At 45.7% G+C, this 14,867-nt stretch overlaps 1 protein-coding gene across 1 annotated transcript; it reads right to left on the bottom strand.

The window, feature by feature from the left end:
* Positions 1-1,051: 1,051 nt before the first annotated feature.
* LOC137644351 (uncharacterized) lies at positions 1,052-1,912 on the bottom strand. The gene has a single exon (XM_068377339.1). The coding sequence runs from the start codon at positions 1,910-1,912 to the stop codon at positions 1,052-1,054; it is 861 nt and encodes a 286-aa protein (XP_068233440.1).
* Positions 1,913-14,867: the final 12,955 nt, after the last annotated feature.

The raw sequence follows: 14,867 nt of genomic DNA, 5'->3' as shown, positions 1-14,867 counted from the left end.
GTAGCACGGTTGACGGGACGGTGACGTGACATGATGAAATGGGGACATGATGAATAGTGTAAATGTATAGCACTGTTGACGGGACGGTGATGTGACATGATGAGACAGTGACATGTTGGATAATATGAATACATAACACGGTTGACGGGACGGTCATGTGACGTGATGAGACAGTGACATTATGAATAATGTGAATATGTAGCACGGTTGACCAGATGGTGATGTGACATGATGAGACACTGATATGATGAATAGTGTGAATACATAGAACTGTTGACGGGACGGTCACGTGATGTGATGAGACTGTGACATTGTGAATAATGTGAATACAAGACTCGGTTGATGGAAAGGTGACGTGACATGATGAGACAGTGACATGGTGAATAATGTGAATACGAAGCACGGTTGACGAGACAGTGACGTGACGTGATGAGACAGTGACGTGGTGAATAGTGTGAATACATAACACAGTTGACTGAACAGTGATGTGACGTGATGAGACGGTGACGTGATTAATATTGTGAATGCAAAACACAGTTGACAGGATGTTGATGTGATGAATAGTGTGAATACATAACACGGTTGACGGGACGGTAAAATGACGTGATGAGATGGTGATGTGATGAATAGTTTGAATACATAACATGGTTGATTGGATGGTCATGTGACGTGATGAGACAGTGACATGGTGAATAATGTGAATAGGTAGCCTAATTGACGAGACGGTCACGTGACGTGATGAGACAGTGACATGGTGAATAGTGTGAATACATAGTACGGTTGACGAGACGGTGATGTGATGTGATAAGATGGTGACATGGTGAATAGTGTGAATACATAGCACGGTTGATGAGACGGTGACGTGATGTGATGAGATGGTGACGTGATAAATAGTGTGAATACATAGCACGTGACATGATGGTACAGGGACATGGTGAATATTGTGAATAAATAGCACGGTTGATGGGACGATGACGTAATGTGATGAGATGGTGATGTGATGAATAGGGTGAATACATAGCACTCTTGACGGGACGGTCACTTGACGTGATTAGACGCTGACATGGTGAATACTGTGAATACGTAGCACGGTTGGCGGAACGGTGACGTGACGCGATGAGACGCTGACATGATGAATAGTGTGAATACATAGCACGGTTGACGAGACGGTGACGTGACGTGATATGATGGTGACATGGTCAATAGTGTGAATACATAGCATGGTTGATGAGACGTTGACGTGACGTGATAAGATGGTGACGTGATGAATAGTGTGAATACATAGCCCGTGACATGATGGGACAGTGACATGGTGAATAGTGTGAATACATAGCACGGTTGATGGGACGGTCACGTGACGTGATGAGATGCTGACTTGGTGAATAGTGTGAATACATATCACGGTTGATGGAACGGTGATGTGGCGTGATGAGACGCTGACATGATGAATAGTGTGAATACATAGCTCTCTTGACGGGACGGTAACGTGACGTAATGAGACGGTGACGTGGTGAATAGTGTGAATACATAGCATGGTTGACGGAACAGTGACATGGCGTGATGAGACGGTGACGTGGTGAATAGTGTGAATACATAGTATGGTTGACGGGACGTTGACGTGTCGTGATAAGATGGTGACGTGATGAATAGTGTGAATATATAGCACGGTTGACGGAACTTTCATGTGACATGATGAGACAGTGACATTGTGAATAGTGTGAATGCATAGCACGGTTGATGAGACGGTGACATGACGTGATAAGATGGTGACATGATGAATAGTGTGAATACATAGCTCGTGACATGATGAGACAATGCCATGGTGAATAGTGTGAATACGTAGCATGGTTGACGGAATGGTGACGTGATGTGATGAGACGCTGATATGATGAATAGTGTGAATACATAACATGGTTGACGGGACGGTGACGTGACATGATAAGATGGTGACATGATGATTTGTGTGAATACATAGCACTGTTGACGAACCGTGACATGATGAGACAGTGACGTGGTGAATAGTGTGAATACATAGCACGGTTGACGGGACAGTGAGGTGATGAGATGTGACGTGACGGTGTAGTGGGAAAATTCAATATAATACTTGATATAAAAATAGATACAATATATAATATATTCAATTACTGACAAAATTGCATTATTCTGTTAAGCTTTTCAGTAATCGACACATCAAAGGATTTCGTAAATAGATTGGAAAGATTTCCTGGTTTTAAGCGGATTAATTCTTCATATCATTTGGAAAATATTGAAAATTTTATGGATTGCGTCATGGTGATATAGATTACCCCATTACCTGGAAAGGTTAAGCAAAAAGAAAATATTCAAAAATAAATCTTCAAGTGTAATTGGCAATGTAATCTGGCTACAAAGCTTTGTCTAAACTGCAAAATGTAATAACTTCATGGGCTATATTCGGTGTGAATTGTTTGATTTTTCATTTGTCCCTATATATGAAACAATTTCACAAAAGGCCCCTTTATAATATGAAACATATTTGTGTCAAGCTTTTTATAGGGGATTCTTTCTATTTCTGATTAAATTGTAGCCATATAAACTTATATGAATTTAGCCAAATTATATGAAGCGTTTTTTGGTCTCTGCATAAATGATTAAGCTGTGTTTTTTTAATATGAGTACCTTTCTTTGTTGCATTCGTGAACAAATGAAGTTTTGCTGGAAACGACAACAAGGATGAGCCCTATAAAGGTTTATCTCATACAGCCACATTTCCAGATTGTGTCTGGAATCTTCCCCTATGAGAACTAATGATAAACGGGGGCTGACGCCTTGCAACCAGTGCTTTTTACGCTCCCATTGAAATGACTGCAGATGGAGCCGACCATTCGGAACGAGAGGGTCCAGGGAGTATAGATGTTCCAGCAACTTCTGCAAATCTGTGCTGGCAGATTGAGCTGTTCAAGGAAAGGGAGAGCCGCCTCTTGAAAGCTCACTAGTCTGTCCTCATATGGGAAGAGTTTTCTTACGACTGTGTCAACTTCCATATCCACACACACACACACACAATATATATATATATATATATATATATATATATATATATATATATATATATATATATATATATATATATATATATATATATATATATATATATATATATATATATATATATATATATATATATATATATATATATATATATATATTTATCATTACGTCTAGCGAAGTACATAAACTTCCAAGCTCCCAAACTCACCTGCTTTATATTGCATAATAGGATATACAAGAGAATACCTCCATGCTCTGAGAATAATACGCAACTCCCAGACTTTAATATATATGAACACTCAATGTCTAAAGGTTTCTTTACGTTACTCTCAAAACAAAAAAAATGGTTATTACTTTACTTTGAAAGGGGACTATTCCACAGTAACACCAAAAATAAATCACTAGAGATTTATATTTGAACTAGATCTTAATCTTAAGACTAAATGACAATTCAAGAATAATACTGTCATTTTTTTTTCACTAGAAATTGATATATGAAAATATTAAATTTTTACAATTAATAAAAAAAATTACACCTTGAAACCACAGAAAATAAACCATAATTTCACTTTCTCATTTTTGAAACTGTTAATCTTACGACCTTTGGGCTCACACAAGGTTACCGAACGGTTGAGCAAAAATAAATGCAATTTACTGCTTAACCAAATCACACAGGGCCAGGCACAAAAAAAAAAAAATAATTTTACGGTATAAACTGTACCTAAAAATACACTTCACTTCCTTCAAATTAAACATGCAAAAATATCACAATGTTTAAAAGGCACTATACAAGATATACGTCGGAGAGAAAACAGTATGGCTGAAGAGGTACTAATGAGAGTATTGACGGAAATTGGCTCTTTCAGAATGTCAGGCTGGATCTCTCTCTCCAAAGCAGAAGTAGGCCCTATTTAGATCATCCTAATTCATATTGGAATCTTCCAGCTAATCATTCTCGAAGCGTCCCTAATAGGTACATACAGGTCTTCGCTGCGCCAGTGTTGCCCACTTGACAAGTATGGTTTTATCGTTACCTGACGATGGCAACCCTCTCAGCTAACTCCGCCCAGCTTCTATTGTAACATTAAAAGAGTAAGTTTAGTCAAGAAACTTCATGCAACTTCCAACCACGTGGAAACATAATGTAATCCAAAGCGTGTGTCATACAGAATACCTTTTAACAAGATTACAAAAGACTTCATAACAAAACTACGTGAAACATAAATCAAAATCCTTTAAAATAATGTAAATTTACATATACAGAACTGAAGGAATATATAACTAAATGAATGACGACAGTTTTATGTAATTTATATACATTTACTTAATCCCACATGAGTGGAACCCACCTTAGGAGCTGAGTATTCATATCTCAAATACAAAAATTAGATACATGAATAAAATATCTACTTATGTTAGAACAGCTTCGTAAATATATATATATATATATATATATATATATATATATATATATATATATATATATGTGTGTGTGTGTGTATATATATATATATATATATATATATATATATATATATATATATATATATATATATATATATATATATATATATATATATATATATATATATATATATATATATATATATATATATATATATATATATATATATATATATATATATATATATATATATATATGTTACACAAATCATCATCTTCAAGGGATAATAAAAGTCGACTAACAGTTAACACAGCTGGGGACAATCTACGTTCAATTTGTTGATTTCAAGTGTGACTTTGATGAATAGAGCAGTAACTGTATAATGGAATATAAGTCGATGATAATTAGATTTCATACATATATTGTCATGACTTAATTAATAACATTAACGATTTATGTTAAAGCAGGTTCTTTATAATTTGTGTAAAGCCGTTACATGAAAAAAAAAAAACCAATAGTTTTTTGTACAACCTGAAGTACCTTTAACAACCAGTTATAGTTTATAAACAATGATTCAAAGGACAACAAGGGAGTATGATACGAAAAAGAAAATATAAATATTTATTTAAAAAGAAAAAAAAAATAATATATGAACCGAGGTAAGTTTCAGGTCACTGCAGCGTAAACTTGATGGTCCGTTGTAATAAAGTGTTGTTAATTGCAGTTCTAAAAATGGAGGACAGTTATTAATACCAAAACTTAACTCTTCGTGAAGTATCACCAACGGCGCTGCAGTTGCAGTAATAAATATGAGGGACCAGGTGATAAATCTGAATTTTCTTTAGAGGCTGTCCAAGTCTGATATCCTCTCCCGTGTCGGTAATGTGTCTGTCACAGATTAACAGGTGTTGTAATCCGCCAGATGAAGACTAAGATTGGTATCGATAACTTGATAAAAACACTCGATCACAGCTGCTCCTTGAAGACAAACATCCATGCATCAGCAGAGGAAGAATGATCAAACGGGCGTGACAATGATACAAGGTGCTGAAAACTCAAAAATGACAAATTCGGAGATAATTTGTATTTTTCCTAACCATACAAACCCTAGCTATTTACACAGGGTATTACTTTCAGCGTAGCTGAGAATGACAAGCCAATAGATTTTTAACGAGGGTTAACTACCCCTGCGCTAGTTAGCAAGGGGGTAAGGTAAGGGGTAGCTTGCTACCCTTCCCCCCCAACACACGGGTGAATTATCTTACTTCACTTAGAGGGGGACAGGGCTGGCGGGCAAATATGTGTAAATAGCTAACGTTTGTATGGATAGGAAAAATACAAATTATATCCGAATTTGTCATTTGTTTCATAACCGAAATACAAACCATGCTATTTACATAGGGGGACTTACCCTTTAGGGAAGGGTGGAAAGTCCCCAGCCTTACTGGCTTTGGCTTTACCCGGGGACTCAGAATCCGAGTGAGCAGCACTCGAGAAAAAGTCCCTGCACCTCACAAGTTCCTTGCTCTGCAAGAAACGTGTGGCCTACATAAGCTTGTGTGTGGAGGAATAGAGTGTGACTCGTCCTAGGAAGTTGACCTGGAGTCCTTTAGATGGAATTCTAGGCTAGGACGTTACCAATACCACCTCGTCAGGGTATGTCGGACGCGACAGTATTAACTTAATACTAGGAACACAAGGGAGCATGGTTTACCTGCAGAGATTAAGGTCAGCTATGCAGAGACCAGGATGCTGCTTTCCCCAAGAGAGGGGAGGATGAAGAAAGAAGTAAGGACCAGACATAATCTTTCATTCACACAGACTGAGACCGGGTAACAATGCCCTCAACCTTCTGCTACCTGTCCAATAAGGAGCCTGAGGTTAGACCAGCTGTTGTGCAGCCACCACGGGTCCGATAGAAAAAGTATCGAGGCTCCTGTGGGTCACGTCCTGCATGTGGTGGGCTGTGAAGGTCGTTTGACGCTTCCAGACCCCAGCTTGTAGCACCTGCATCACAGAGAAGTTTCTATTAAAGGCCAGGGACGTAGAAAAGCCCCTGATGTCGTGTGCTCTAGGGCGACATGACGGGGGTGGGGGTGGGGTTAGGATTCAGGGTGTAATAGATAACCCTTCAAATCCAATCCGAGATGGTGTTCTTGGTGACCCTCCTCTTAGTCCTTCCCGTGCTTACGAACGCCTGCACGCGGGGACGAACTGCAGCTGTTCTCTTCAAGTAACGCCTCAGACTCCTCACTGGGCATAATAGCAGATGGTCTGGGTCACTTGTTACAGAACGGAGACTCGTGACACTGAAGGAGTCGAACCGTGGGTCTGGCACTCCAGGGTTCTGAGTCTTAGCAACAAGCTCAGGGACGAACCTGAACGTTACCATACCCCATCCCCTTGAATGGGCGATGTCGTATGACAGACCATGAAGTTCACTAACTCGTTTGGCCGAGGCCTACGCGAGTAGGAAAGCCGTCTTCCAAGTCAGGAGGCGATCAGAGGCCTGGCATGATGGTTCGAAGGGGGGTCTCTTCAGAGCCCTGAGGACCCGAACCACGTTCCATGGAGGATGTCTCACTTCTGACTGAGGGCAGGTAAGCTCATAGGTACGTATGAGTAAAGAGAGTTCTAGCGCAGAAGAAATGTCCACTCCTTTCAGCCTAAAGGCCAGGCTTAAGGCTGAGCGATAGCCTTTCACCGCCGAGACCGAAAAGCGCATTTCCTCCCGCAAATACACGAGGAACTCCGCTATTGCTGGAATAGTGGCATTGAGTGGAGAGATACCCCTCTAACGACACCAACCACAAAAGACTCTCCACTTCGCCTGGTAGACTCCCGCGGAGGACTTCCGCAGATGTCAAGACATCCTTTCCGCAACCTGCTGCGAAAAACCTCTCTCTGTGAGGAGATGCTGGATAGTCTCCAGGCGTGAAGCCGAAGTGAGGCTACGGCTTTGTGGTAGATGTTGCAATGTGGTTGCCTGAGTAGCTCGTGTCATGGGGGAAGTTCTCTCGGAGGTTCCGTTAGGAGTTGCAGAACGTCCGGGAATCATTCCACATGATGCTATAGCGGAGCTATTAAGGTCATTGACAGGTTGACCGATAGTCTGGTCTTGTTGAGCACCCTTCTTATCAGACAAAACTGTGGGAAGGCGTACACGTTGATGTTGTCCCTCTGTTGTAGGAAGGCATCTTGCCAGAGAGCCATGGGGTCCGGGACTGGGGAGCAGTACAGAGGCAACTTGAAATTCAAGGCTGTCGAGGTCCACTGTCGAGGAACCCCACAAAGTCAGGACTTTGTTGGCTATCTGAGGATCCAAAGACCACTCGGTACTCACTATCTGCAAAGCTCTGCTCAGACTGTCGGCAAACACATTCCTCTTGCCAGGAATGAAGCGAGCTGATAGTGTTATTGAGTGGACTTCGGACCACCTCAGAATCTCTACTGCAAGATGGGACAGCTGTTGTGAAAAGGTACCTTCCTGCTTGTTGATATAAGCCACTACCGTGGTGTTTTCGCTCATCACCACCACGAAGTGACCCGCCAGGGTCCGTTGGAACTCTTAAAGGGCCAGATACACAGCCTTCATCTCTAGCAGGTTGATGTGTAGGTACTTTTCTGATTCTGACCAAAGGCCTGAGACCCTCTGGTTCAGAATGTGGGCCCCCACCCTTCTTTTGATGCGTTCAAGAACAGTGTCAAAGCTGGGGGAAGGACGAGAAGATCCACTCCCTTTCGTAGGTTTTCGTCGATCAGCCACCACCGCAGGTCCGCCTATTCCGTAGGTCCCATAGGGACCAAAGAGTCCGGGGAATCGGTGCCCTGATTCCACTGGGACTTGAGCTGCCATTGCAGGGATCTCATCCTGAGACGGCCGTTCGGGACCAAACGGGCCAGGGAGGCTAGGTGACCTGAAAGATGTAACCATGATTGGTCTGGAATCTCTTCCCGCCTGAGGAAGGGCTCTGCAACCCTCCTCTGCCTTGCTATCCTGTTGTCTGATGGAAAGGCTTTGTGGAGATTGGTGTCTAATAACATGCCTAGATATACCAGTCATTGGGTCGGCTGCAGAGAGGACTTCTCGAGATTTACCATGATCTCCAGATCTTTGCAAAGTCCCACAAGCCTGTCTCAGTGTCGAAGAAGGGTCGACTTCGAGTCTGCCAGGATCAGCCAGTCGTCCAGATATCGGAGGAGACGGATGCCGTTCCTGTGCGCCCACGACGAAATCAGGGTGAACACTCTGGTGAACACCTGAGGTGCTGTGGAGAGACCGAAGCGCAGTACCTTCAACTGGTAGGTCTTGCTGTCTAGGCTAAGTCTCAAGTACTTCCTGGAAGACGGATGGATTGGGATCTGGAAGTATGCGTCCTTCAGATCTAGTGTGCACACAAAGTCTTGTGGTCTCACTGCAAGTCTGACCGTGTCCGCTGTCTCCATGCTGAACGAAGTTTGTTTGACAAACTTGTTCAGAGCTGAGAGAACGATGACGGGTCTCCAGCCTCCAGACGCCTTCTTTAAAAGAAAGAGTCGACTGAGGAAGCCTGGGGAGCCGTCGACGACCTCTTGGAGAGCATCCTTCTTGAGCATGGTCTTGACCTCTGTCCGAAGGGCTAACCCCTTTGCCGATCCCATGGCATAGGAGCTCAACGACACTGGATTCGCTGTCAGGGGAGGTTGAGATGTTGTTAATGGGACGCGATATCCTTGGCTGATCACAGAGACCGTCCAGGAATCGGCCCCATGTTGCTGCCACCTGTGCAAGCAACTTTGTAGGCATCCCCCCACAGGTGGACACGCAGGGGGACTGCCAATCCTAGCGTTTACGGCCACGGCCACTCCCTTTAGGATTTCTTTCCCCCCTGGAGGACTTTCTGCCCCTCTTGTCCATGACAGGAAAGGGCTGTGGCTTAGACACATTCGTCTTAGCTGCCGGAGCCTGCTTCGGTGTCCTGCGAGGCTGCTGTTGATGCTGTTGTGGAGCTGGAGGCTTGTGGGTGAGCGATGGCGAGTTGGCGAGCGATGGCGAGTTGGCAAACGCTGATGCGTTGGAGAGCGATGGCACATTGGTGCGTGATGGCGTGTTGGCGAATGATGGCGCGCAGTGCACGCAGGGGACTGACAGCGCGCAGGTGATTTAGCGCGTGAGCTCGTCGAAGATGGGCGCAGAGGTGAGCGAGGGCGAGGCGAAGGAGTAAGGTCCTTGCCTGCGTCCAGACCTGAAGATCTAGGGCGCGTGGGTGTGCGTTGGCCCGTAAGGAGCGCATCAGGAACAAGGTGCGCAGGTACGTGCTGACGAGCAGGAGATCGTGGGCGCTCAGGAGACTGATGGCGCGCATGGCGCCCAGCAGGAACAGAAGGGTGCTGACGGCCAGCAGGAGAGCGCTGGCGAAGCAAGTCTGAAGGCTGCAGCTCTGGAGAGCGCATGTGCGCTGCTGCGTGCGAACGCGCAGTTGAGCGCGCGAACGCGCAGTTGAGCGCGCGAACGCACAGTTGAGCGCGCGAACGCACAGTTGAGCGCGCGAACGCTCAGTTGAGCGCGCGAACGCGCAGTTGAGCGCACGAACGCGCAGTTGAGCGAGCGAACGCGCAGTTGAGCGCGCGAACGAGCAGTTGAGCGCGCGAACGCGCAGTTGAGCGCGCGAACGCGCAGTTGAGCGCGCAGGGGAACTCTGACGAGCAAGGAATTTACCCACACCGTGGGATACGTCCCCTTGCCCTGAAGGGACCAGTGCCCGTCGAATGACGGGATGAAAAGGTGCCTGCTGCGCATCTGCATCCAGGGGTGATAGCAGGCCGGAAGAACTGGAAGGTCTGGCAGGCGTAGGAGATCGTGAGCGATCTGCGTAGAGGTTTAAGGATGTGGCTGCGACGGTCTGCTCCCAACGAGAAGAATCCTCTGCAGGGGAAGGCAGCGGTGAAGAGGACCTAAAGAGGCACCTTCTAACTCCCTTGTAGGGAGAAGGAAGGCCCCTACAGCGAAGAGGAGGACGAGCGTTACGGCGAAGGCGACCTCGTGGCAGGGCATCAACATTGTCGGTCCTCCGAAGAGGAGTTTCTGTCAGTGCGCTCCCCCGAGGAGGAGACGCAACCGCAGGAGAGATCGTGGGACTCAACTTTCCCCTCGAAGGATGTTGGGAGGCGGAGGCTGAGCCTTCAGCAACGTCTGCAACAGCAGCAGCAGCAGAGGTTCGACCAGACACGTCGGAAGCCTCTGCCATAACAACGTCGACAACAGACAGAGGGTCTACCTCTGCCATTACCGGCGATTGCTTGACAGCTGCCACCAACTGGATCAGGTCAAACAGGGCTTCCTTGGAGGGCAAGCCCTTAAGCCCCAAGGAAGCCCAAAGCTGAAAGAGATCATCATCAGACACAGTATGGTCATCATCGTAATGAGAATCAATATCCTCCTCTGGAGGATGAGGGGGAGCTGCCTCGCTATGGGATGCAACGCCCTCTCCCGCACCCCGAGGTCGGGAAACAGAACAATGGCCTAAGCTACTACTCGACAACCTCTCACAAGAGACCGACCGAGTAGGAGCTTCGGAAGAGGTTCGGGCGGCGGAAGAAGAGTCTTTGGAGCCTTCCTTCTTCAAGGCAGCCCTTGAAGGAGAAAGGTCTTTCTTGAACTTCTTCTTACGCCGCCAGGCAAACCTCTCCCACTGGGAGATAGACCACTCCCTTCACTCGCTACAAGTTAAGTCTCTATTACACCGTTGACCTCGACACTGCAGGCAAAGGGTGTGAGGATCCGTCTCGACCGCCGACATGAAAGTTCCACAGGGGCGACCGGGGAGTCCAGGGCACTTGCGCATAATTGCGATGAAGGTAGAGGCCAACTTCCAAACACACAAAGCTAAAGAAAAAGAAAAAACAGATTAAGGCTGTCAAAAGCGAGGACAAAAGACAGACACGTCTGCTCATCGTCTGACCCAAAAGTGAAGTGAGACAATTCATCAGTGTAAGGGGGGTGGGGGAGGCGTAGCAAGCTACCCCTTCCCCTACCCCCTTGCTAACTAACGCGAGGGGTAGTTAACCCTAGTTAAAAATCTAATGGCTCGTCATTTTCAGCTACGCCAAAAGTAATACCTTATGTAAATAGCGTGGTTTGTATTTCGGTTACGGAACAAACAGGCGTTTATGTCGAATAAAGGGCGCTAACAGCTACACACCATTGCAGCGATCCAAGGCGAATCCACTTCTCTCAGTAGATAAGTACCTCTCAGAGGGAATCCCAACCTCTCTAGTGTTCAGAGGATCACTGACGGCAAACTTGGGCTTTTCACAAAAATAAGTCTCTCTACCTCCACGTCATCATGTAAAGGAAGAAATTATTGGATTAGAACTACCCTCCTTAACGACTGCAAAAGAAATAACAAACAAACAGCACCCAGTTACTAACAAGCAGAAAAAATACGACTGTGTGGGCAAAAAATAAATAAATATATAAATATATTAAGTAACGAACGAAAATACTTTCGGGCATGATAATATATATATATATATATATATATATATATATATATATATATATATATATATATATATATATATATATATATGTGTGTGTGTGTGTGTGTGTGTGTATATATATATATATATATAAATATATATATATATATATATATATATATATATATATATATATATATATATATATATATATATATATATATATATATATATATATATATATATATATATATATATATATATATATATATATATATATATATATATATATATATGTACCAACCGTGTTTCACATAATTGTACATAATTCCTTTTGTATATATTTTGCTTGTATCTTCCTTCGCACTAAAACGAACATGAAAATTCATGTCTGGTTTTTCCTCTGTAATATTGTCTGTCTTGTGAACTTGTTATGTCCTGTTGCCTTGAGGTTTTGTATATAAGGAGAGTGTTCCACAATAATATAACTCAGTCGTTTCCAATCTGCCTTTGAGTTCACACCCTTACTCAGCGCCGTCACATTGGTGACCCCGGAAGTCGACTCGTTCCCACTGCCTTCCACCCCCACCTCCCTCGCCCCTCCATCGTTGGTACTATGATGGAGACAGACTCTACTGCAGTTGGCGCCGCAGCCGCCCCATTGAAACTTTCACCGTTCACCAGCAGAGAAGCGTTCGCTTGGTTTCAACGCGCTGAAGTCCACTTTCGTATCAGGGGCGTGACTCGCTCAACCACCAAAGCGGATTATGTTCTCGCGGCGATACCCGAGGACACCTTTCCAGAAATATCCGACTAGCTTTGTGAACAAGGAGACACCCCAATAGCGTATGACGCCCTCAAATCATACCTTCTGCAGCAGTACTCGCCGTCGCCAGCAGCCCGTATAGAAAAGCTTTTTCAGCTCTCGCAACAACCGTTGGGGGACCAAAGGGCTTCGCTTGCCCTCAGGGAAATGACCAGTATCGCTCGCCTTCAACCTGACGCAGACAGCTCTCCTCGTGAGGTGAACCTACTCCGTGCCCTTTGGATACGCCGTTTACCTGAACCTGTACGCGCTGCCATACCTGATGTCGATAGTTTACCCATAAAGGACTTGATGACCAAAGCCGACGCCCTTATGGACAGCCACTTCAAGACCTCCATCAACGCCTCCACCCCTGATGACGAGGATGCCTATTCAATGTCAACCGAAGCTGACATGAAATAGGACATACACGCCTACCCCGTGACGTGCCGAAGCGGCGACAAAGTCGCCCACCACCCACCAATCGCTCGCGCCCCAACGAACGACTTCTACAGCCACTTACTACCTCCCATCCGCCGCAGTTTTGCTACTACTACTTCAGATTCGGGGCAACCGCGAAGAAATGTGCCAAAGATTGTCGGCGGCCAAAAAACGTGTAAGTAGGCCATCGCTTGTGGCGGTGGCCTCCCATGTTTCTAATCTTTTCTTTTTACGGGATGCAGGAACGGGCGTGCGATTTTTGGTAGACACGGGTGCTTTTCGTTTTTTTTTGCCAAGGAAACTCTTCAGGGCACAACGTAGTCTGTCTACATCTGCCGACGTCCGCTTGGTAGCTGCCAACGGATCTGCGATACCCACCTACGGTTACGAGAACCTCACATTATCGTTCGGAAACGGTAAATTTAATTGGAAGTTTCTCGTTGCTGATGTCACAATGCCAATCCTCGGTGCGGATTTCCTCTCTCATTTCCACCTTCTGGTCGATGTCGCCCACTGACGATTGGTCAACGCAGACTCGTACTTGTCGACACCTCTTCAACCAGGCCCCTCTAACCTCGCTCTCCACATCAGCGCTCCCACGGATGCCTACGCCCGCCTCCTCACGTCGTACCCGGAAGTTTTCCGTCCAGAACTTCGCCAAACGCCCACGGTTCCTGCCAAGCACGGTATTTATCACCATATCAAGACGACGGGACCCCCAGTCTTCGCAAAATTCAGACATCTAGCACCGGAACGATTGGCAGCCGCCAAACAGACGTTCACCGAAATGGAGAAAATGGGCCTTTGCCAAAAGGCCTCCAGCCCATGGTCGTCACCCTTACACGTCGTTCTGAAGAAAGACGGCTCCCTCCGTCCGTGCGGGGATTACAGGCGCCTGAACATGCAAACAGAACCGGATCACTACCTCCTCCCAAACATTGCCGATGTAACCTCCTACCTGCACAAAGCGAAGGTTTTCTCTACGATCGACCTCCTGAAGGGGTATTATCAGGTGCCTATGAACCCAGAGGGCATACCCAAGACTGCCATCACCACTCCGTTTGGTATATACACCTTCAATTACTCCTGTTTTGGCCTTTGTAATGCTGGGGCAACGTTTAAACGTCTCATGGATGGCATTTTAGGGGACCTCCCTTTCTGTGTATGTTTTGTGGACGACACACTTGTGTTCTCCTCCTCAAAAGAGGAACAACCCGTCACCTGCGCATCGTGCTCGACCGCCTGCAACAAAACGGCCTTGTAGTCCGGTACGACAAGTGTACCTTTGGCGCCAACGAAGTGTCGTTCTTAGGGCACCGTATCACTCCTGAAGGAGTCCATCCCCGTCCTGAGAAGGTAGCAGCTGTTCAGAATTTCCCCACGCCCTCGACCGTCAAAGCTCTGCAGGAATTCTTGGGCATAATCAACTATTATCACCGTTTTCTGCCAGCCATTGCCGCCACTCTTGCTCCACTCTACGCCTCCCTCAAGGGCAAGCCAAAGGACCTGAAGTGGGGTCCCCTTCAAGAAGCAGCCTTCTGCAATGCAAAGAAGGCCCTATCAACTGCTGCGGCTCTCACTTTTCCTATCCCACCTGCCCCTCTCCTTCCCTCCACCGATGCCAGCGACGTCGCTGGCGGTGCACTTGGCTGTCTGTCACTTTCGCCATTTCTTAGAAGGTACGCCCTTCGTCATTCGCACAGACCACATGCCTCTGGTGCACGC

This window comes from Palaemon carinicauda, chromosome 7 (genome assembly GCF_036898095.1).
Source record: "Palaemon carinicauda isolate YSFRI2023 chromosome 7, ASM3689809v2, whole genome shotgun sequence".
Lineage (NCBI taxonomy): Eukaryota > Metazoa > Arthropoda > Malacostraca > Decapoda > Palaemonidae > Palaemon > Palaemon carinicauda.
Note: the sequence above shows the minus strand (reverse complement) of the source record. Positions and strands in the feature narration are given on the sequence as shown.